The sequence below is a fragment of the Amphibalanus amphitrite genome, unplaced genomic scaffold, assembly GCF_019059575.1.
Source record: "Amphibalanus amphitrite isolate SeventyFive unplaced genomic scaffold, NRLGWU_Aamphi_draft 000948F_arrow, whole genome shotgun sequence".
Classification (NCBI taxonomy): Eukaryota; Metazoa; Arthropoda; class Thecostraca; order Balanomorpha; family Balanidae; genus Amphibalanus; species Amphibalanus amphitrite.
In genome coordinates, this window is record NW_024882442.1 from 80,819 (window position 1) to 104,934 (window position 24,116).

Here is a 24,116-nt window from a genome sequence, read left to right on the forward strand (position 1 = left end):
TGGGATGTCTAGCTGTCTGTCTGAGGTAATCGCGCACATGTTTATCAGGGCTGGCTGAAGAAGTTAAGGACGAATCAGTGACGCTTTGTTTGTATAATTGTTTTGTTTGACTGAATAACGTTTACTGGATAATGAGAACTGTCAACTTTAGGCAGTCAAGTATTAATGAGGAGCATAAGTATTTTAATTTTTATGCTCGTCTAAGGTAACAGTCGTTGTGGTCATGAAACCAAAGAACGAACGTGTTTACGGTTGTCACCAGTATTTGTATCCTATATGACTTTATTATGTAATCTTAAATTGACAAATATTAACTGCTGATATCCCCTCGGCTTGCAACCACATAAAACTACGCATGAATAGGACGGCGACCTTTTGGATTTCTGCGCATGTCTGGTGCCACGAGTCTTCAGACACTATCTGCCATGAAATATAAACATGACCTCATTTGTAATGTCCGTTCCTGCAGCAGGACCGGGACACCATTTCGCACTGAGACATTACGCCGTGCTGCCTTCCATGTCACCTCGAGGACATGAGTGTCAGTTAGGAGCGGAAATATTCGAGAATATGATTGTTACTGTTAAACACCGTCTTTTGAGACGGTTAAAGACTTCGGACGAGTGCTCATTTGAAATTCAAAAAGCAAAGTTCAAAATAGGCGCTTTGTATCCCTATATGTAGATAATAGATATCCCTCAAATTTAACGGTTAGACGTCCCTCCCGCCCTCTCAGTTCTCATCTCTCAGCTCTCATCTCTCATCTGCTCACTTCTCACCTGTGCCGCAATTCGGGTTGATGGGGTGGTGACGGCACGAATATTGGAGCTGTGACGGACGGGTGGCGGGGAACCGTGATGAGAGAGCGCTCCGGCGGCTGATGGAGGGGAGGGGCGATGAGCGAACGATGTTGAGTGACCATGTTGGGTTGAGTGCTGTTGAGAGAACGTTTAGTTTTTACTTTTTGTTATGCTTTCTCAAGTTCTAAGCTTTCACATCTACGGTAAACTACTTGCATTGGTTGTTGATAAAGCAAATCATGTTTCGTCTCGAGCGTTTATCTTTTGTGGTTTGTTAAAACCGCACGCCTAACCGCCGCTACCGTACATTCATCATGGCTGCCGATGTTTCATATTCCTCCCGCGATAACCTCGCAAATGCTGGTTTGCAATCTCTATGGCTCGTTCTGCTATGTTTTGGCGCTCGGTAGTCACAGAGTTTCTTTCTGTGCGTTGCAGCAGCGGCAGGACTACTCGCCTCTATCGGTGACGGACGGCAGGAGCGGCAGCTACGACTACGGCTTCTACGCCTCTCGGGAGGACGGCGGTGACGGCGAGCCTCGGCCGCGAGACGCCACGCAAAAGTGCGGCTCCGGCGGCTGCGGCGCCGGCGGCTGCAAATGTGTCGGAGAAAAGGGCAGCCGGGTGAGTGGCGGAGACGGCAGGGAAGAGGTTGGGAGCAAAAATGGCAGGCAGAAGTGATACGAAGAAAAGTTTGAGACAGACAATGACGCAATAAATGAAAACGACCCTTTCGAAGAACTACATTATTTAAATATTTGAGCATTTTAAATGTATTTTAACTATAATTTCATTAGGCATTGCAATTATGCTGCAGTGGATAGCAAAGAACTCACACTGAACAGCACATAATTCTGATTTTCTAAATGTATACTCTTGTTCAGCACATGAAAAAATATCGCGCTGCTGCCTATATCTGACATTACCTGTCCTTTGTTCACAGGGAGCGCCGGGTGCGCAGGGGCCCAGCGGGGCCAAGGGTATGCAGGGTTTCCCTGGCATGGAGGGCCTGCCGGGACCAAAGGGCTCCAAGGGTGACATCGGCGTCCAGGGCCCGCGAGGTCTGATCGGTGCCCGGGTGAGTATGGTTATCAAACCACCTTTTGTCTATCAGAATTGGCTCTGTTGGCTAACTTCTGCGATAATCCGCTTTTTACGGACGTTTTCATGTGTATGTAGCTCTCTCCTGGTGATGAAATGTTCGTTTTATTTCAGCGTAAATGATGTTTTCCTTGTCAATGTTTGAACTGTCGCTTCAACCTGCAAGCTACTCCCATTGTGACTTGCTTACTGTATTGAGTACACTGTAACCTCCGGCTGATAACATCCGATTTCTCTCCACGCAGGGTAAAATGGGTCTGCCGGGCTTCCCCGGCATAAACGGCATCCCGGGCCTGCCGGGGCCGGCCGGGCCGCGAGGGTTCCCAGGCGTGGACGGCTGCAATGGAACGGACGTGAGTACAGTGGACATTGAGGACACCCCGATGGACGCCTTGTTCATCAATGAACACATAAGGTTACTCTGCTAATTGTAGGCACTTATTGCTGATCTGAGAGCACTGGGCAGTGAGAATGTGCCCCGTAACCGAAGCATTTGTCCGTACCAATAAAACAGAGAACGGGCTATGTCTGCAGAAGCCACGATATCGATCATTCTGCGATTAATTTGTACATTGAAGTGCTTTATGAAAGCAATTATCGCAAACGTGCACTCTGTGACACCGCGTTCTCCTCCTCAGGGACCTCCAGGAGTGCCCGGAACGCCCGGACCCATTGGACCGCCCGGCTTCCCCGGAATTCCGGGCAGCAAAGGTGAGTCCAGGGTGTGTCGCTTGTTTGGTCCCGTGGCGTTCTCCCGTCACCGTCACGAGGCTGATCGGTCCATAGGCGTTCGATAGAGGCAGAACTTACTCAGAGACACCAAAGACTGTCGTGCATGAGGATAACGGAGCCATGGTCCGTGTCAAGTTGCATTGCGCAGCACTTGCTATGCTATATCCAACATATGGTCTGCCATCGACAGTGGCGGATCCAGGGGGGGGGGGCAAAATGGGCATTTGCCCCCCCCCCCTCCCAAACGGCATGATTTTAACATTACGCCTATGGACGATGCATGGAAAGAATCGATAAATTGTTATGGTTTGCACCCCCCCCCCCAAAAAAAAAAACTCTGAGCTGGATCCGCCTCTGGCCATCGATGCAAAATCTGATCATTTATTGAAGTTTAGTGGGCTAGGCTGCTTCGGTCGCTCAATTAGGTAATGCGTTTCGATGCGTTTTCGTTTCGATGTTCGATGCGTTTGGTCGGTGTGGTTAGTCTGGTGGGACCACCGCGGTAGTGCGGTCGGCCGGCTGACAAAGTGCAGAGTGACGGCAGGAAACCGCCGCCGCCGGGCCCAGACCGTTTTATTTGTGGACGAACAGCGCTCATGCTATCGCTCACAGACCGACACCGCTTTCCGACAACTCATGGACACTGGCGGAGAGCAAAGTACACGTGCTTGGTGGTAAACCGTTATGTTATATCTGTATAGGTATCTGTAAATTGACGTATTCGATATTCTAGTGCATTTCAAGCTAAAAAAAAAATCCGGAAACTCGCACACTATCCGTGCAAATCACATTTGGTTTTATGATCAGCAGCTTCGTCTCTATCGTTTTGCATGAATCCGCACCTAAAAGATCACGTAACGATCATTGCAAAGGCGGCAAAAACTGGTAGCATCTCTTTAGTCTAAGACCCGAATAAGACCGCACTCGGCACTACCCTGCAATTATTGAACGTTTACTTTAGTGTCACGTCACATATCTTGTCATATGCTGACTCCGTCTCTTCCTTTCCAACTGGTATAGCGTATGCCGTCCCTCTGACACGCGCTGGGCACAGACCTCCTCTGTTCGAGCCCCGCCATCCGGTGGTGCCCGCGGCGCAGGGATCAGTGGGGATCACCGCGACTGTTATTCTGGGCCCGTCGGTGCGGGGGCGAGACACAGAAACCACACGCACAGAGCTGGTGGCGGAAGTGACTGCCGCGACTTCTATTGTAGTTTTCACGAAAGAGCAGCCAGCCAAATGACCCTCGATAGCCGGAGTTCCGCACACAGCCAGTGGCTGTTAGTGGCTGTGGCTGGCTGTGTCTGTGTCTGGCTGTGTCTGTGTGTGTCTGGCTGTGGTAAGTATGGCTGAGGCTAGTATGGCTGAGGCTGTGGCTGCGGCTGGCTGTGGCTGGTGTAGCTGAGGCTGTGGCTGGCTTTAGCTGAGGCTGTGGCCTTGGGGCTGACCCCTGGTGGCCCGCGGGGCTGGCCGCCGAGCCAGTTCTGTCAGCTGAGGTCACACGCCTGACGCTGGCCGACTCCAGCTACCAGTAAACAGCGGCAGAGCGGGCCAACTGCGGTGTGATTCACACCGGCCCCGACCCGTGACCGGGGCGCTGGCACCGCTCGGCGGCGGAGGAACGCAACAAAATAGTGCCCACCAAAACAGAGCATCAACCTGGGTGGCTAATTGTCCCTTAGAGGCAATGAATCGTCCAAAACAATAAACCAGACGGTCGTGAACAATGGCTCTTTCTATTTGAGTTCGATTATTTAAAGGCAAGCAATCAAACTGAATAGTTGTTTGTGTAACTCAGTGAATGGCTTGAGTTTGTATTTGTAGGCCCTTGGTTCTTACCTTATTTGCTGCCTAGCTTTTTGCATGCTTATCACTTCTAGAATAAAACCATACTCAGGTCGATCGGTTGTGCATTCTCCTCTCGAAATCTTTTGCCTTGCTATAAATTACACATTTTGATTATAATCGCGTTGTCATGCAATCGTCATTGGCGTCTATCTCCATAACGTTCTCCCATTGATTCAACTCATGGCTGCGGCCTAGAACACGCTAATAAAAACCTGTCTTGTCGGGCCGCCGGCTCCTCAGCATAACTGGTGCCATCGGCGGCTGGCGGTAAATATTTACCGGTCGCGTCGGCGGCAGTCGGGCTCCAGCCAATGTGTTTACGCTGGGGACAAACATTCAGGAGCGCTCCTCTCCCCGCCACCGTCGCGGAGTTGAACGCCGACTGCTGAGAGCGCTTCGTCAGCCGCTCATCGACTCAGACGATCTAAGATCGGCGCCGACGCTGGGGCGGCGGAATGTCTGGCGGCGGGTGGTGAGGGGCGGAGAGGGGTGGGGCGTGCAGCTGGCGCGGCGCTGGCTGCCTCTCCGTGACCCTGTGCTCCGTCACGGATCGCGGACACGAGACGAGCGGGCCCAGACAGGTGCACGGCAGCCGGGGTAGAGATGATGAACTGCGAGCGGCGCGGCGCAAATATTGTCGATGGGAGTCTCGGATGAACTGTATCCTTGGCCAAGACATGAAGGCCAGAAAGGATGAAAGAAAAGCGGGTCAATAATTCCGTGGCTTTCTAACGCAGCAATCTCATTTAGCTTATCATTTGTGAACAAAAAACGTATGCGTGCCTTCTCGAATTCTTCTCAAAGCTTGCATCTCAGTCATGATATCATCCGCCTCAAATAACGGTAGATGTCAGGGCCAAAGTCAACTACGTGGCTTTTACATCCTTTGGCTAGCAGCACTGCGTGGAGCGTTATTTGCCGAGCTGCTGAAGTTTGTGAGGGATGGAAGCAGGCGAGCCCTGAGCTGCAGCGAGTGCACCGCACAGAGTGACATGTCACCAGTGTGCACCACAGCAGCTGAAACTGAGCACCATATCGAGTGACCGGAGCACTGACCGAGTCCCACGGGTCTAAAGTGGACTGCCCTGTGGGTTCGAAGCGAACCCTCGGCGAAGTCGTAAAATCGGTTTTGTGAAAACATTGAATTTGTAAACATGAGGGAAAATATTGTTTATCATTAATTAATCACACGCAGAACATTTGCTTTTAACCCTCGCCCGCACATGGGGGGGGGGGGGGGGTTGCCACCCCCCCAGGCAGTCTTTCTGCTCTGCACTCAACATTTTTAGAGCTAGAAGGCTGATTTTTCGTATAGCTGCTTGTCTATCCTTTCTTGATGTCCACTGAAAATTTCAAGTTCCTGTGATTTTTGGTTTCGGAGATATGACCTTGTTTTTCAGGTCATGTCATGACCCAAATGGCCAATTCTCAACATCTTGCGTTTGCCATGGGCCTTGTGAGCTTTTGACACCCTGATTTCGGCCTTTTTTGCCAGTCTTACCTCCCACCTATCATGGAACATGTTGTTCGACGATGTACAGGGGTCAAGGTCAGGGTCAAGGTCAACCTAGGTCATCTAAGATCATTGCGTTTTAGGCAAGCTGAATTTACTTTTTGTGAAGTTTTTTGACTGCATTTTTGGTAAAAGCTTCTCAGATCATAATTTCATGTGATATGGACCCAAAAGCAGTCGGTGCACACATCAGTATACACACAGACACACACAGCCATACAAACACATATAATTGACCTTGACCTAACTTGACCTGAAATGAACTCAGCAGCAAAATTCTGGTCGGATAGTGTGACAAAGAGGTTCTAGCTGGCTTGGCACCAGAAAACAGCATCGTCATCGGTATTTGATAAGCAGCGCACTTGATATCCAACGGTGACCCAAAACAGCAACATTTTTTAGTTTGACCTGACCTGGAAGGTCAATGACTGACCTGAGAAGGTAAAACTGGGTATCATTGGATTCGTCTCTTCCCAAAGAATCTTTTTGGTCTTTGCTGCTAAGCTCTATCTCCAACAGGAACGAAATGGCGCGGGGGGGGTGGCAACCACCCCCCCCCCATGTGCGTTCTAGGATGGGAAAATGGCATGTGCGGGCGAGGGTTAATATACATAGTTAGGTTGTAACTTGTAAGAGAGCAGGGGCTGGTGTTGCACTTTCAGACATCGCTGTCTATACGTGATGTCTGCCCGTCTGTCCACCGTCCCATCGCTGACCTGGCCCCGTGTGCCCGTTCTCAGGTCAGAAGGGCGAGCGGGCGCGCCAGGCGATCGTCTCGCAGGGCCAGAAGGGCGAGCCGGGCCGTGACGGAGGCCGCGGCGTGCCCGGACCGCCCGGAGCGCCCGGAGAACCCGGAGACAAGGGGATCCGGGGACCGCCCGGCCCGGAGGTGAGTTCCGGGGATAGCGGCGCCCTCACTGCAATACGGAGACCCAGCGAGAACGGTCCCTACGCTCTGAGCAGAGTATTTGAAAAGATAGCAGAAATGTGTACCATAGATAATCGAATAAATGTATTTCTCAGTTCCATATATTCCCGGGAGTAAAGCATACATGACCCCCCCCCCCAAAAAAAAAAAATAGTATGTCAATCATTTCATGCTTCAGCTTCACTTGTGATTTGAGGTCTATTTCATTGGTGATGCCACAAACAAATTTAATTGACCTTTTAATTTGCACACTTTGTAATAGAAACAATCAAATGCCTACCAAGATAATGTATTTTTTACAAATCCGCGAGATTTGTTGTCTAGTCTAGGAAGGCATCTGATGTTCACGCTCAGGCCTACATGGCTTTGTTCAGAGGTAGTATACATACACTTCCAGTGCAAAGTTCGCAGCGGCCAGGTACTTTGGACCTATTACGGATCTGGATCCTGACCACAACAATACTCGGAACGCCCTCCGGACGTGCCCTAAAAGTGCCGCCTTCGGCGCTCAAATGAACATTCCTGTTCACCATGATGTAACGTTACCCTATCTGGACGCCCTTTGTAGCAAACCTTTATAGATGTGACCCGCGGTTAGCACTGAATACGACTTCCCTGAACGCCCTCGTATTTGAGAGCAGCGTCCCGAGCTTTGTGCATTGAATATTGCCTGCTGGACCCCGCTGTAGCTCTGAATGGGATGCAATGCTCACTCGCCGTGGAATGTGCTGAACCAGAACGGCATATGCCACCCCATTGTGCTCGCTGTATGGTCGTGTTTGTTAGCGTGCCTGTTATGATGCAGTCCATTAACGAAGATTAGATTTCTTGTTCTTCTCGGAACGTTTGTGTGACGGAGTATGATGTAGCATGTCGACTGTTTATTCAGCTAAGGTGCAGTTCAACTTCTTGCGATCCTAATAATTTGACGAGTGTTTGGTTATTGGTAAAAGATTGTATGTTTGCTAATTTTATCGATAATGTGTTGCGTCCTGTACGTTTACATCCCGCATCCGCAGTTGAACCGGCTCTGCTGATGAAACGTTTCCATTAGATAGGTTAAGGTACAGACTTATTTACTTTTCAGCTACAGGTGTGATGGTCTTCGCTATACCTTCCACTTTCCAGCCATTTTTGAGGCGTTTTATTTCAGGGCACAGACAAGAAGAAAAGAGGCGAGCACGTTTTGCAACCATCCACCCTATTTATAATCGCGAGTGATTGCTCTTCTGACCAGTTCATTGGGAAATCGGCTTCTTGTATCAATGAGCAAAGCATACGTCACAATAAATAACACACTAAGATATCGCTATGGAAAGGACCCTTAACTGCTGACGAATGTGCCCCATCTCTCATTGTTTGTACTGCCAAACGCCTAACTGCTTTGATGAGCAGAAGTAACGTTTGGCTGTACGGAACAAGTGGAAGAAGTCCGGCCACTGCAACGGCGCCTCAGTCTCCCAGCGAGTACCGTCTGTGCTAATGTCCGTCCAGCGTGCCGTACAGGCTGCCCGGTATAAACGGTCCGTCACTCTCTCATCCAGCAGCAGGCGACACCGCTCCGCCCCGGTCCTGTTGACTCAGCGCCATACGACCACTTGTGCAAGCGACCTAGTAAAATACACAGACGACCGATCACACTCTGCACACCCCCGCACGGGCTGTCGTCTGGATCGAGGAATTATCTCAGCCTCCTCGGCCCCACACGCCACTATAGGAGCCACGAAGAAACTCGGGAAGTGTTCACACCTCGAGCTTTGGATTAGGTACAAGAGTTCTACCAACCATATCTTATGGGAAGCGTTCATAGACCGTCCATATCTTATGAGAAGCATTTATAGCTAATCCCTCCGGTGAGACGCTTCCCTCCTTTTCTAAAGCCATTCCGCCTCGATAGATGTTTAGTGGTCCACTCCTCGGGACACTGAAACTTTCTCGGGAGCCGGGAAACTGGAAGTCGAGGCTAGTCTGGGAACGGCGTTAGTCGGGACTCGGGAGCCAGCTGGACAGCCTGGAAACGGCGATAACCGGGAGTCGTTGCCCGGACCTGCCTGAGGTGCACACGCGGATCGGAGCCGCCGGCCGCGCCGCGTCCCAGACCTCCTCCTGTTTGTGGGACCTGCCGGCGCAACTGGAGCTGCACGCCCCGATGTGGGCCGCGGTCGGACTCGGCCCGCCCCCGCCCCCGCCCCCGCCCCCGTCTGAGGGTTGCGTGCCTGCCGTCGGCCGCGGCTGGGACCGCCGGTCGACTCCAGGGCCGATGGAAACCCGAGCTGTCCGTGTATGTAGGTACTCACTGCAGCCTTCGAAGGCGGCCGATGAATGACCTTCGGCTGAGGCGGGTTCGTGAGGCGTGCGATGCACGATGCACAGCGTGGGAGTCATGTGCACGCTGCACAGTGCACCAGTGCACGAAAGAGGCAGCCATGATGGATTGTGACTTTGCCATCCGTGCCGACAGCTCTCGGCTGGAGCAGAAGCCAGCGACTAGCATGACACTCGTAGATGTCACTGCTATGCGTGACAAATGCGTGAACAAGATCTGACTCCGGCGTAATCCATGCAATCGTTTGAGCAGACTGTTGGATGCCGAGCAATTAAGTATTAATTCAAACATTTGCTGGACTGATAACAAGACGGTTGTTCAGCTCCAGTATCAAACATATTCGATATCTCAGTCCTTCCTTTCGGATGTCTCAAACTTTTTCGTTATGTCTTGTTTCAACACACAGCACGATTCCTCTCACGGCTTGTCAAGTCCAGCTACCTATTTCCCCTGTATTCGAGATAGGACCATCATTTTTCAGTAGAGGCAAGGGTCGTCCCAGTCAGGGCTGCGGAGTCGGAGTCGGAGTCGGAGTCGGAGTCGGTCGGAGTCGACAGTTGTGACCGGAGTCGGAGTCGGAGTCGGAGTCGATTTTAGAAACCCGAGCCGGAGTCGGAGTCGGAGTCACCGAAAATCTGTCGACTCCGCAGCCCTGCTAGGTCTGCGGAGTCGGAGTCGGGAGTTGGAGTCGGTCGGAGTCGACATTTCTGCCCGGAGTCGGAGTCGGAGTCGGAGCTGGTTTTTGAAAGCTGGAGTCGGAGTCGGAGTCGGAGTCGCCGAAAATCCATCGACTCCGCAGCCCTGGTCCCAGTGCAACTCTTTTCTTTTCGCTTTGAACCGTTGCATGAGCATAGCTGCAAACAATCCAGTCAATCCTCACCCGTTACGAGATTGTCCGTTATACCTACTCGATTGGTAGCGCTCTTATTATTGACTACACACTTGTGAATGACATACACGATGCACGAAACTATCACGTTATCGGCCTCGCCTGCATGTCTTTGTTCGGACATCCTGTCTTTGCTGTTGAAATGTGACTCGTCCCAAAGCTGCAAAGTTCCACCTGCAGTTTCCGCTGTGCACGCGTCTGTGTCTACTCTCTCAATTGCTCATTACAGTGGCTCTTCTTGTTCTCTTGAATAAGCTCAGAAAAGATTATATGATTATCAACTCATCGACATAATATGGGTCCACGATAACAGCAGTAATGTCATGAGGAGCTCAGTACGAGCCATTGGCGCTCGAACTTGACTAAGAGAAGATGCGCCACCGGATTGTACCCTGAATAATTGTACTTACCTAATCTAACATTTGATCTATATAGCAATAGTTGTCCTGCTTGCCTGTCTGTATGTTTCCATGTGCTTGTCTTCCTACCGTTCCACCATGACCTGACCTGACCTGGCCCGGAGCCGATGTGACCTCACTGTGACCTGCTGCGTAGGGTCGGCCCGGCCCCCCAGGCTATCAGGGCCCGAGGGGAGAGGAGGGTGTCTGTATCATGGGCCCGCCCGGCCAGAAGGGCTCGCCGGGTCAGCCGGGCTGCGGCCCCTGCGGCCCAGGCAAGTGTACCGGGGAGGACTGCGAACAGGTCGGGACCAACACCACCTATACCATCCCCGGCCAGAAGGTGAGCGGCGACGGTAGCGCCGCGCTGCGGGAGGTTTATTAACCAGAGGTACCGGCGGCGAGCGGCACGCGGCGCCTAGGTCGCGCTGGCTTAGGAGCGGCTGCTCTGGGGTACGCCGGTGCTACGGACGGCGCTGCTGGGAGCTCGGTGGTCCACCGGAGACTCGTCGGGTCACAGAGACTAACCTAACCCTCAGCAGGAGTAGCAGTGGAGCCGGCGGGCCGCGCTGACCGGGCACTAACCGGCTGAGTGATGTGGTGGACTGGGTGCGACTGGCCGTACTAATCGCAGCAGTCGGAGCGAGGCGCTGCCTGCCAACGGGTGTCTAACGGGCTGCATGCGCCGCCGGGAGCCGCGCTAACCGGGCCCGCTCCGCACCAGGGTCTGCCAGGACGTGACGGAGCGCTCGGACAAAAGGGAGAGATGGGAGTCGGCATCATTGGCGCGCGAGGTCAGAAGGGCGATCCGGGCCCGCCCGGTCCCCCCAGCCGGGGGCCCTCCGTGCAGCCGCTGGGCCGCAACTGCTCCACAGAGGTGGTGCGGGGCCCGCCGGGCCTCCCCGGGCCCGAGGTGAGACAGACAGCTCGGAGCGAGTGACACACTCTGCACGCATGAGCACCGGCATGGCCATCGGCCGAGATACTGCCATCTAGCGGTGGAAATTGTGACTAGCTCTGTGTGTTATTTACTCGTAGAATATGTTCATATCTCTGTAGTCTGTTCATATGAAAGTCAAGTCTTGTTCACACAGCTAAAAGTGTGTCCCGGCCTATCTCCATGTTTTATTCTCTCGCTGTCTTTTCTTTCTACTCTATCAGCTCTCTCCCTCCCTCTCTCTCTCTCTCTATCTCTCTCTCTCTCTCCCTCTCTCCCTCTCTCTCTCTCTCTCTCTCTCACTCACTCACTCTCTCTCCCTCTTCCTCTTCCTCTTCCTCTCCCTCTCCCTCTCCTTCTCCTTCTACCTCTCTCTCTCTCTCCCTTACTTTCTGTCTTGTCCATTCTCCTCACTCTTCTTTTCTGCTATGTATGTTTTTTATCGTGAACGCTTTGAATTTGTTGCTAGTTTTCTCTTTGAATATGACTACCTTGCCCGCATCATTATAAGCTTCATGCATGCAAATTGCAATACATACCTACCTGCAACGTGCAACGTTATATTTCTATACCTTTTTGACTTCAGAATGTGATAGCTAGAGCTTTTTAATGCCTTCTTGGCAATAGAAGCCCACTTGATTGAAAAGGCATTCAGCTGCATTTATTTTTTGGCCGGCATACAGCCCCTCAGCTTATCCGTTTTACAGAATTGTCCTGGTAAAATGAAGGATGAGGGAAGCAATAGGGATTTCTTTAGGGTGCTGACAATCGGTTGTCTTCATGTTTTGAATGGCGTCGTAATTATAACAAGAATTCTCGTAGAACGTGAATGTTGTTTCAAAAATTGCGCGGCTAGCCTGCAAACGCTTTTGCTAAGGTGAGACGGCATCCTGCTTGTGGCATGTTAACTAACATCGCTTTTTACATTTAGCAGGTCTCTCAGGATTCAGGTAAGTCATTGTCCTCCTATTCACTTTTTTTAAAAGAGTTTACTTGGTTCTGAACAAATAAGTAGTGCACAAAGGTAATTTATGGCACTTGTATATTTCTGCACCTTGATAAAAAAAAATACAGTAACTGCTAACTACCATCTTTCACTATTGATCCATACCTACTTTTGCAAAAGGTAAAACTGCCGTTAATACTGTTAATAATTAATATGACGTCGTACCGCTGCTATAGACGTTGTTAAAGGTCAATTAAGCTGATTTCCTTCCTCGTCAGAAGAATATACCGTCAGTTTGTCTTCCGGTGTGACCTGTGACCGATGTGTGATGTCCTGACCTCGTCTCTCGGTGCCAGGGTGAGCGCGGCATGCCGGGCCCTCCCGGACCTCAGGGTCGGGACGGCGCTCCCGGCCCCCAGGGACTGCTGGGAATGGAGGGAGAGAAGGGCCTTCCCGGCCCGCCAGGACCGCGGGTAAGTCAGAGGACACAGACGCGACCTCTATAATGGATACGCGATTGACCGAGAAGCTATTGCATCAGGTGTATTGTCCCATGTATAAAGTCTATATTTACCCCGCGTTCGATGTCTCTCGGACGACGAAGATTCTACGCCGTCCGGCCAATCACGTTCCATAACCGCAGCCGAGCCCCCGCTAACCTTGGACGGGATTGGCCGGACGACGTAGAATCTTCGTCGTCCGAGAGACATCGAACGCGGGGTTAGTGTAAGCTAATCAAAGTTTCTGTGATAAGTTTATTCTGTCTCGTCACCTGCGACACAGGGCTTTGCTAGCCTGCAAAGTGCAACATTTCTCTCATAATCTGTGTGTTTGTGTCGTTCCCTCACGTATTCCCGACCCACTAACAACTATGTTTCACCATTTTCACAGGGCAAGGAGGGTCTGTCCGGGCCCCCTGGACCGATCGGCTTCAAGGGTGACCAAGGAGAGCCGGGTCTGGACGGTCTGGACGGCCGGCCCGGAGCCAAGGGCGAGCCGGGACCGGACGGCCGGGACGGTCTGCGCGGTCTGGATGGTCCGAAAGGACAGCCCGGAGGAGGGCCCGGAGGAGAGCAGGGCGAGAAGGGAGAGCGAGGCTTCCCCGGCCGGCCCGGACCCAAAGGTGCGCACTGAGGGCGCGCGGCTCAACGGCACACAGACTGGCCTCCTTAGCTCTGAACAGTCGAACTTGCTGCGGATTCGGGTTTTCCATATGCCGGGTTTGTGTGTTCAGCTAATCTGTTACGTTTTACACCTTGCCGACCCTGCATAATGTATACAAGTACATATTACTGCAGCAGGGGCTCCGCCACGGTTTTGGGATTGGGGGGGTCCGACCCAAAACACAAAACCTCACTGGCGGATCCAGGGCGAATTCACCCCCCGCCCCCCCCCCCCCGCAGCGCCCGTAATCGATTAAAAAATGCCGCTTTTCTACAGTACAAAGACAAGTTAACAATTTTATTGAAAGAATTTTGCTGTAAGCTGCAAAACCAAGGTTGAAATTGCATAAGGAATCGACAACCGAGAAGCGGAGCCCATTGGCAGAGACATGGCGGCCTCTAAAATCAAAGTTCTTGAGGGATTGAGGCCGCTGTTGCGCGAGCCAAGGGCGCTATTAGCCATCAAACAACGCATTGGCCTCTCAGTGACTGGCATTGGCTTAGGAAGGGACCTACATACATAGGCCCTCAGATGTCTATGTATGCTTTAAGGTCAGTTTAGGGTCCTTCAAGGCCGTACGTAAAGGAAAGCGCAGTGCTTTAGTTTTTGTATCGATTTAAAAGCCCTGCCCTCACAGTAGCGGCGGAACACCTTCAGGGGGCACTGCCGACTTTTGGTCCCATTCTTTCCATGCAGCGCCCATATGTTAAAATGTTAGGGCTAATGTTAAAATGCCCAAATCAAAGGGGGCACGGTGCCCCGGTGCCCTCCCCGTTCCGCCGCCGATGTGCCCTCATATAGCAGTATGGGGTCCTAGAGACTGATATTCAGTCTTTGTGATGAGTGTGACCTATCTTAACCTGAAAATGGATATCAAAATGCTCCACTTGAATCAAAGGTCATGTAATGGGAATCCTGCTAGAGTTGTTTCTTGTAGATGTCCTACCTCTACCAACCTGCATTTAGAGCCCTGTGCAGATTATTCCAGATTACCTTAGAACGATGTGAGGCTGCTTAGACTAGTATGGTGCTCGAAAGACCGGCTTGGACCCCCCCCCCCCCCCCCGACACTATCGGATGACCTCACATGGAAGGGGAATTCTCAGATCGATTTGAAGCTCTTTTAGGGCAGTTACTGTGTCAAGGTGTCCTGAAAGCTGGACCGCCCTCACGAAATGATAGCCAAATTATAGCATACCTAGCTAATCTTAGCAATTTTACACTAACAAGCATGCATAGTAATAACAAAATGGAGCATGATGACACTCCCGTATAGGTCGGCGAGTGTTGAGTTCTTTGTCTGTCACAACATTAGGTATAACGGCTCCCTGCATTTCTAGATCTCAGATTCCTTAGCTATACGACTGTCAACACATTATAAATGCATATTGTGAATGATTTAGTCATTTTTTACGCGAACACAAGCTTATAGGTATCCGCAATATTGGGGGGTACTGTACCCCCCAGGTAAATTATTGGGGGGGTCCGGACCCCCGCGTACCCCCCTGTGGCGGAGCCCCTGTACTGCAGTAATATCCGATTACCTGTATTTCTAAGTTCTAACCCAAAATAGGTATTGTAAATTTTTTATGGTTTGGCTCCCGTTGCACAGCGCCGGACTGTGTGCCGCCCAGCTGATCGTCCCTCTGCCTCTGCAGGCACTGACGGCTTTCCGGGCACGCCCGGACCCCGCGGTCCGATCGGCCCCCCGGGCAGTATCGGCCTGCCCGGCCTGCCCGGGCCCGAGGGACCTCCCGGAATCAAGGGCGACAAGGGCGATGCGGGCCTGGACGGCGCTGAGGGCCCCGTCGGCCCTCCTGGACGTGTTGGACAGAGGGGGCCGCCCGGGCGACCCGGAGTGCCCGGACCCAAAGGAGCCTCCATTGCGGTGCGTTATCACTTTTCCGATGTGTGTCATTAAGAACGGGTAGGTTTCATTCTGCTCTTAAGATTCATGTGCTTGGTTGAAAAAAATCGCCTGTTCAAAATCGGATATACCAATGCTACGAGCATAACGCATGGACGTCTGACAACTTGCCAACGTTTACACCCCGTGCCCGTGCCGTTCCCACAGGGAATTCCCGGTGAGGACGGCCGGCCCGGCCTGGACGGTATCCCGGGACTGAAGGGTGAGCGCGGCTACACCGGGCCTCCCGGAGCTCCCGGTAACACCACAGACGGAATTCCGGGCCGGCCCGGAGTGCCCGGAGGCCCCGGGGAGCCCGGCAGGGACGGCCAGCCCGGCCAGCCCGGACTTCCCGGCCTGCCCGGCCTGAAGGGCGACTCGGGCGGCCAGTGCGACCAGTGTCTCGAGTGTCCGGTCGGTGAGAAGGGAGAGCAGGGCCGCGACGGTCTGCCGGGCCTGGCGGGTCTGCGCGGTCCGGTGGGCCCGCCCGGCCGGCCCGGACCGCCCGGCGAGGACGGCCTGCCCGGCGCCAGCGGCGCCCCGGGACCGGAGGTGAGTAGTGCGACTTATAAACGATATATTGATGTAAAATAACGTCACTGATTGGATTGTGATTCGGATCTCGAAAAACAAGTCATTTCATCGTAACGTTTCTTTGTTGACAGCTGCTATACTCATTACTAAGCGATTACCTGTCAGAAACCCGTCTCCCAGCACTTAGCCCTGCTGTGTCTCTCTACAGGGCAAATCAGGCGAGCCCGGTCTGCCCGGCCTGCCGGGAGAAAAGGGTCGCGACGCGTTCGTTCCGGCCGCGCTGCTTGTCGGCCCCAAGGGTGACAAGGGCGATTACGGCCTGCCCGGACTGCCGGGCGCCACCGGCCGACCCGGAGAGAGCGGGCAGCCCGGCCAGCCGGGCCTGCCCGGAACTCCCGGCACCAAGGGTGACAAGGGTGCGCGCGGCTTCCCGGGCTCGCCGGGCCTGGACGGCGCGCCCGGCCTGGACGGCCTGGACGGCCTGGCCATCAAGGGAGAACCGGGAAGACAGGGAGACGACGGCATTACTGGCGCCAAGGGAGATCGCGGCTTCAAGGGAGAGAAGGGAGAACCAGGTAATGAGAAACTACCGCTTATGGATATCAACGTTTTAAGCAATGTCAAAGTAATACTTTCCGTAAATATGTATTACTGGTCACCTGCAAGCAGTTGTCTAGCTTGAACTGTTTTGATTATGATTTACATGGTCCCTGAAACTTGTTGTGTCTGATTTCAGGTCGGCTGGACTCTTCCGCGCCGCTGATCAAGGGTCGTGCTGGTGAGAAGGGAGACCCCGGCCTGACTGGTCCGGACGGACCGAGGGGCGTCCGTGGCGACAAGGGCGACCAGGGCCTTTCCGGCCGGGACGGTGTGCCTGGCCCGCCGGGTCCACCCGGACCGCGCGGGCCGCGCGGCCTTCCCGGCAGGCGCGGCGAAAAGGGCGACCTGGGCCTGCAGGGTCGCGATGGCGGCCGCGGTCTGGACGGCCTGCCGGGCCGGCAGGGCGCCGACGGTCAGCCCGGCGAGAAGGGAGATGCCGGTCTGCCGACGCCCGGTCCGGATGGCCTGCCCGGCCTACCCGGCATGAAGGGAGAGGAGGGCCAGCCCGGCCCCGTCGGCCAGGACGGCTTCCCCGGAGAGGCCGGCCTACCCGGCTTCCCCGGAATGAAGGGCGAGTCGGGAGCTCCGGGCCTGGACGGGCTGCCTGGCCTGCCCGGAGAGAAGGGAAACCTAGGACCGGCCGGTCGGGACGGAGCGCCGGGACTTCGTGGCGAGCCAGGACGAGACGGCATCAAGGGTGAGTAGCTCACCGTGAGATAAAGCGTCGACGGGGTCATGTTCGTTGATGTTTGGTGATAATGGCCCAGAAACGTGTCTGTGGCCAGAGACCATGGGAGTAACAATTCTGACCGCATTTGCATATGTTAACATCGTATTTGCTGCTCCTAAGTGTTAAGCTACGAACACCTGTACGTTGTACATCTGCTGACATGTGTGAGTGTTGGGCCATCGCACAGGGAATCGCCTCGAGTGTTGACAGTCTGGTTCTCTGTCGTGCAGGAGAGCCTGGCGAGCGGGGCCGTGACGGTAATCCGGGCCTACCCGGTTTCCAAGGACCAAAGGGTAACGCTGGGCTGCCCGGCATGCCCGGCATGAAGGGCGATGCCGGCCGCGACGGCCTGGACGGGCCGCAGGGTCCTCCTGGACAGGACGGCCTGCCGGGCCTGGACGGATTCAAGGGCGAGCCGGGCCTGCCGGGGCCGGTCGGACCGCGCGGCCAGCCCGGCCTGCCCGGCATGGACGGCCTGCCCGGTCAGAAGGGCGACGAGGGCCAGCCCGGCCTGCTCGGCCCACCCGGACTGCGAGGCTTCCCCGGCGAGAAAGGCTCCATCGGCCTGCCCGGCTTCCCCGGACAGAAGGGCGAGGCCGGCAGCGCCTCGGAGAAGGGCGAGCAGGGCGATCCGGGCCTGCCCGGAGCGCGCGGCCCGCCCGGCCTGGACGGCCTGCCCGGCAGCCCCGGCGTCAAGGGGCAAAAGGGTGACACCGGCTTTGGCCAGCCCGGCTTCCCCGGACTGAAGGGAGACCGCGGGCCGGACGGAACGCCCGCTCGCGACGGACTGCCCGGACAAAAGGGAGAGACGGGTCTGCCGGGCTTCCCCGGGATGAAGGGAGATCGGGTAAGATGATCGGTAGATGCAATAGCCATACTCGTAAAGCTTAACAGTTAACACCTTTTTTACATGTTTCGGAACCTTGCTGTACAGCGCTGCACAATAGAAATCAGCAATAAACGCCCTGTGATGTTCTTTAACAAAGCCTCTCCCGTTGCCACGACTAATAAGCTTCTACGCTAGATGCTATAACCGTCTCCGTGTCGATTCAATTCATTAAAACGATGCCCACTCTATCGATGTCTCTGCTCGACTTAACCGTTTGCTTCTGGTCGGCAGGGTGTGCCGGGTCAGCCGGGCACTCCGGGTCTGCCTGGTCTGGACGGTAACCCGGGCGCCAAGGGAGAGGTCGGCCCGCAGGGTCTGCCTGGCCGCGCCGGACCCGAGGGTCAGAAGGGCGACGCCGGATTCCCCGGCCTGGACGGCGCCAAGGGAGAGCCCGGCCGGGAGGGTGCGGCTGGCCCACCCGGCTTCCCCGGCCAGACCGGACCGAAAGGCGACGCCGGCCTGCCGGGCTCCCCCGGCCTTCCCGGCCCCGAGGGTGACCGGGGCGACATCGGGCCGCAGGGAGACGAGGGCCGGCCCGGCTTCCCCGGACCGCCCGGACTGCCCGGACCGGAGGGCGCCAAGGGAGACCGCGGCTCGCCGGGCTTCCCGGGCCTGGCCGGACTGGATGGTGCCCCCGGCGCCAAGGGCGACCGAGGCCCGGCCGGTCCCGAGGGCTCGCCCGGCTTCGGCATCAAGGGAGAAAAGGGTCTGCCGGGCATGCCGGGCAAGAACGGTCGGCCCGGCGCTCCTGGCGCCACCGGCGAGAAGGGAGACCGCGGCAGCGTCGGTCTGCCGGGCCCTGACGGCCTGCCGGGCCCGCTCGGACCGCCCGGACGGACCGGGCCGAAGGGAGACAGCGGTCTGCCAGGGTTCCCGGGCCAGGACGGAGAGGACGGCCGGCCGGGGGATCCCGGCCTGCCCGGACAGCCGGGCCTGTCGGGACTGAAGGGCGACCGTGGCCTGCCCGGAGTGCCCGGATCGCCCGGAATGAAGGGAGAGGAGGGACGGCCAGGTGAGCTCGTCATGCTAAGAGGATAACTGTGAGCTGACTTTATGCTTATGCTGAGTAAGATAGCCTCGAATGATCAACCATATCACAATCTAATCTTATCATGCTTTAGTTCCGAATTCGTCACTGATCATTGTACTAAAAAGAAAGCGATTTAGCAATTTGTGTTCCATAGTATGACATTGGTTCACACTCACCGCATTGTGGCTAAGGTGATCTAACGTTTTTCGATTATTTACCTTCGCAATGCGTTACCTGACCCGCATTTCTGTCCCTTGCTGACGCCTACGTTTCCCACCCACAGGTATCGCTGGTCAGGACGGTCTGCCCGGTCTGCCGGGAGCCAAGGGTGACGCCGGCCGGCCGGGACAGCCCGGCCCGGAGGGCTTGCGTGGTCTGCCGGGCACGGACGGCCCGCCGGGACCGCGCGGCCCCGTCGGACCGGCCGGCCTGCCCGGGCAGAAGGGTGAGGCGGCTCGCAGCGGCCTTCCCGGAGAGAAGGGTGACCAGGGCCCGCCCGGCCTGCCGGGCAGGGCTGGCGTGCCCGGCCCGCCGGGCCTGGACGGGCCGGCCGGCCGGCCGGGACCCAAGGGCGACATGGGACTACCGGGCCAGGACGGCCTGCCCGGTCTGCCCGGACAGGACGGCCAGAAGGGCGAGCCGGGCGTGGACGGACTCCGCGGACCGCCGGTGAGCCAAATGCTGAGCTGATTAGGTAGATAATCAGCCTGAGCTATAGTCTGTTCCATATCAAGCTTGCGGTCGGAGTTTCTTCGGGAGTTCGCTCTTCCGTTTAAAGATTTGCGTCTTTGAATCTGTGAGCTGTATGTACAGAAAGCACTCACTGCTATCAGCAGAGCACTTCGGCCGCAAGCTTGACATGGAACAGACTAGATGTTGAATGAAGTCAATGAAAGTCACGTATTCGTAGCTTTGACGCCTCTCGCCACTTTCCAAACTCGAAGACGTTCGAACTATACAGGTCCCAAGAACCTCACCTTCTGTGGCATATAGGCCACCTGCACCACAACGCATCACCTGACCACGTTTGTAAGTAGCCTCCGCTCCCCTAGCGGCATCATCCGCCTCCTCTGACCCCTCCCTCTCTTCCGCCGCCAGGGTCCCCCAGGTTTTGATGGCGAGAAGGGTGAGCCGGGCCTGGAGTGTACGGAAACCCCGGACTACCTGACGGGTATCCTGCTGGTGCGCCACAGTCAGACCCAGCAGGTGCCGCGCTGCGAGCCCGGCCATATCCGATTGTGGGAGGGCTACTCGCTGCTCTACATCGAGGGCAACCAGAAGGCCCACCACCAGGACCTCGGTACGTGAGCGGTGTGTGACCGGTGACCAGTGGTCACCAAACCACCAGGACCTCGGTACGTGAGCGGTGTGTGACCGGTGACCAGTGGTCACCGAACCACCAGGGCCTCGGTATGTCACCCACAGCGGGCAGCGGGGGCTCCGCAAACACCGGCGGACCTGCCTCTGTGAGCTTTTTATGGTTTGAGATATCCAGGTTCGTACTTGACCTTGACAGATTTGTCGCAGGAATATTGCGGGACGTAGTTAGCTGACCTACAAGTTGTTTCATCATCTTATAGTGGTGCTCTTTTTCACTTCATAATTTGCTTATTGACAAATCTCATAAGATAACCCCAGGACGTGAATATCATTTTACTCGTACTGGTCCGTTACTTACCCTAGCATTCATGCATGATGCTTTTCTCATGTCATTTGGGATTCGCCCCAACAGACTAGCTTGACCTGATCAGTGTGAATATTCGATCTAACTCCAACTGCCGTGTCCATATGATCACGTCCCCCTGTCTTCCTCTCAGGATTCGCCGGCTCCTGCGTGAAGCGGTTCAGCACCATGCCGTTTATGTTCTGCGACCTCAACAACGTGTGCAACTACGCCAGTCGCAACGACAAGTCCTACTGGCTGTCGACCAACGCGCCCATCCCTATGATGCCCGTGGCCGACACGGCCATTCGCCAGTACATCTCCAGGTATACAGTCTGAGAGGGAGTCAACCTGACTTGTGACGTTGGTCTTCTGGATAAGCAATTAAAGGAAACTGACTCTAGGTTTAAACTGGGCATATTCTGCCTGCTGAGATGGATAGGGGGTTGTTGGAGGTAAGCTGACCGTTTGAATTACCTGGTATTCCATGAGATCCCGGGTCGGGATGCTTTGTCCTGCTCTAAGAGCCTCTACCAGAACAAACGAACGTCATCGCCAGGCTAGAAGTCCTTCAGCTAGGTACAGACCGGAGATAGTCTTGTATGCTGATGACACTCTGATCCAGTCACCTCCCTGACTCGTGGCCGGTCACTGTTTTCAGGTGTGTGGTCTGTGAAGCTCCGTCGAACGTGATAGCCATTCACAGCCAGTCGCTCAACATTCCGGAGTGTCCACTAGGCTGGGAGGGCCTCTGGATTGGATACTCGTTTGCCATGGTGAGTGCTCGATGAAGGCCTGTGAACCAGCATCTTGTTATGATGCATCAAACGGTGAATGGGATTCAGAAATGAACCGGCAACACACATCCAAGGGATACTTTTCGGAGCCAGGGTATATGTGTGCTGGTCACATTCGCACTGCTCCCAGATGTTTGATTATCCGAGCCTCGTGATCTGCTCCGCCCTGACCTGTGGTTTCCCTCCCTCCCCAGCACACGGCCGCCGGAGCAGAGGGCGGCGGCCAGTCCCTCTCTTCACCCGGCTCGTGTCTCGAGGACTTCCGCGCCACTCCGTTCATCGAGTGCAGCGGCGCGCGCGGCACGTGCCACTACTTTGCCAACAAATTCTCCTTCTGGCTGGCCACCATCGACGACGACAACCAGTTCGAGAAGCCGCGCAGCACCACGCTCAAGGCGGGCAACCTGCGCTCGCGCGTGTCCCGCTGTCAAGTGTGTATCCGCGGACCGTGAGCGCGCGCAGCGCCCTGTGATAGCGCGCTGCCGCCGCCGCCGCCAGACTCTGCCGCCGCCGGGGCGCGGCGAGACGCCCGACTCAGCCGGTCGGCCCGCCCGCCGTGACTTCTCTAGTCGCCACTCAATGCTAACTCACTGCCAGTCGCCGGTCTGCGGCCGCCGGAGGTCGCCCTCCGCCCCCGGCCGGTCCGCACGTCCTCTCCAGAGCCGTGCGGCACGGCCGGCGGCGTCCGGAGCGCGGTCTTCTGACGAGCTAGCCTGATCACTTGCAGTGGCCAGTGGTGTAATTTCGATACAGAAAGTGACGCATTGCGAGCTTATGGGTCGGTCGTTTGTGCGCTCTAAGAATGCGGCTGACGGCTCCCTGTTGACGTGAAGGTTGCTGGGCTTCAGAGAAGGGAGGGCGACGCTGACAGAATATGTTGACGTGCTTCAGTTTCGATCATCGTACGATCAAACAGGCGATTGTTGGCGATCTTGGCGCAGTGTTTTGGGAGGGTCCCGTGATGGAGTCGGCTCTGTACCGGATTTCCCGACAGTGCTCACAGTTCAGCGCCAGGGTTATTCTACTTGCCTCCGATGTCATGGCTTGCAATCGAGATAGGCTGACAAATGATGCACGTTTTATAAGCAGTGATACTAAACACCGCATATTTCCATGATAAATAAAAATAGAATAGTCAGCTTCGCTAAGCATGTTCGCGAATCGATCGTGGATTCGTTACGAGCCGTGGGTGTGTGACGAGTGGTGACATTAAAACGAAAATCATTATGATCATTCGTGTATTCTGTATTCATCTTGCAAAACGAATTGAATCGGTACACTTAACATCGGTCCAATAAAAAATTCGCAGGTAATAGCCGTTTTCACGACAGCCATCTGGTACACATTGGGTGAAGATTAGGTGTAAATTTGGTACAGGTTTGGTCTAATTAGGTTCAATGTGCTGCTTAAAAGCTATCAGTTTGGGTTACACCAATGATTATATGCCTCATTTTTCAAATTATCAGACATTATTGTCGATTAAAACACTGAAATAAATTCATCATATCAAGATATTTATTGTAAAAGAGATTTGGTATAGATTTGGTCAAATCAGGTACCTTTTCCAGATTGCCCGTCGTGAAAACGGCTATTTGCCGTTTTCACGACGGGCTATCTGGCAAAACGTCAAAACCGCCAAAAGCCGTTTTTTTTCAAAACGGCTAATAGCTCTTTTCATGGCGGGCTATCAGGCGAATGCACCTAAATTGACCAAATCTGCACTAAATCCCTTTTAGGTACAACAAATTTCTTGATAACATGAACTTACTTCAGTGTTCTTATAGAAACTAATATCTGATAATTTGAAAAAAAATTTGGTCTATAAGCATCTGTGCGACCCAAACTGACAACTTCGAAGAAACGCGATGAGCCTTATTTGACCAACTCTTTACCAAATATGCACCTAATCTGCGCCAAATATGGACCAAATGGCCGTCGTGAAAACGGCTATAAAAATAACCGTTTTGACGACGGCTATTTGGTACACATTTGGTGAGCATCAGGTGCAGATTTGGTCAAATTAGGTTCAGTGTGTTACTGTGTTTCTCATAAGTTATCAGTTTGGGCTGCACAGATGCCTATACATTTTTTATCTTCAAATTATCAGACATTATTTCCGATTACAACACTGAAATACATTCGTGATTTGAATATATTTATTGTAGAAGAGTTTTGGCGCAGATTTGGTCAAATTACGTGCCGCCAGATAGCCCGTCGTAAAAACGGCTACCTACCTATTTTATACCTAAATCAGGTACAGGCATGCCTGGTTCGATGAATTTAAATTGAAGTTTAAACTTTTGTTTACCTTTTCTCCATTGTGACTTTTTTTGCCATTTCGATTATGTTTTTGATGACTTTTTGGCTATTTCTACATTTGAGGT

The 24,116-nt window shown here is 54.2% G+C and overlaps 1 protein-coding gene across 2 annotated transcripts in view; it reads left to right on the top strand.

The window, feature by feature from the left end:
- The window catches only part of LOC122368445 (collagen alpha-2(IV) chain-like), a 39,287-nt gene extending 16,412 nt beyond the window's left edge, over positions 1–22,875 (top strand). Inside the window, exons 3-21 of one of the 2 annotated variants that reach the window (XM_043342379.1) lie at positions 1,239–1,424; positions 1,744–1,878; positions 2,147–2,254; positions 2,540–2,612; positions 6,736–6,884; positions 10,694–10,879; positions 12,776–12,892; positions 13,311–13,542; positions 15,242–15,471; positions 15,658–16,041; positions 16,232–16,598; positions 16,760–17,320; positions 17,584–18,200; positions 18,474–19,254; positions 19,556–19,941; positions 20,371–20,572; positions 21,090–21,261; positions 21,597–21,711; positions 21,927–22,875. In XM_043342379.1, coding sequence (XP_043198314.1) covers positions 1,239–1,424; positions 1,744–1,878; positions 2,147–2,254; positions 2,540–2,612; positions 6,736–6,884; positions 10,694–10,879; positions 12,776–12,892; positions 13,311–13,542; positions 15,242–15,471; positions 15,658–16,041; positions 16,232–16,598; positions 16,760–17,320; positions 17,584–18,200; positions 18,474–19,254; positions 19,556–19,941; positions 20,371–20,572; positions 21,090–21,261; positions 21,597–21,711; positions 21,927–22,184 — 5,259 coding nt within the window. In that variant the 3' untranslated portion in view covers positions 22,185–22,875. Of the gene's footprint in view, positions 1–1,238; positions 1,425–1,743; positions 1,879–2,146; positions 2,255–2,539; positions 2,613–6,735; positions 6,885–10,693; positions 10,880–11,260; positions 11,450–12,775; positions 12,893–13,310; positions 13,543–15,241; positions 15,472–15,657; positions 16,042–16,231; positions 16,599–16,759; positions 17,321–17,583; positions 18,201–18,473; positions 19,255–19,555; positions 19,942–20,370; positions 20,573–21,089; positions 21,262–21,596; positions 21,712–21,926 lie in introns of both variants that reach the window. The other variant, XM_043342378.1, reaches the window with a different exon arrangement.
- The last annotated feature ends 1,241 nt before the right edge of the window (positions 22,876–24,116 follow it).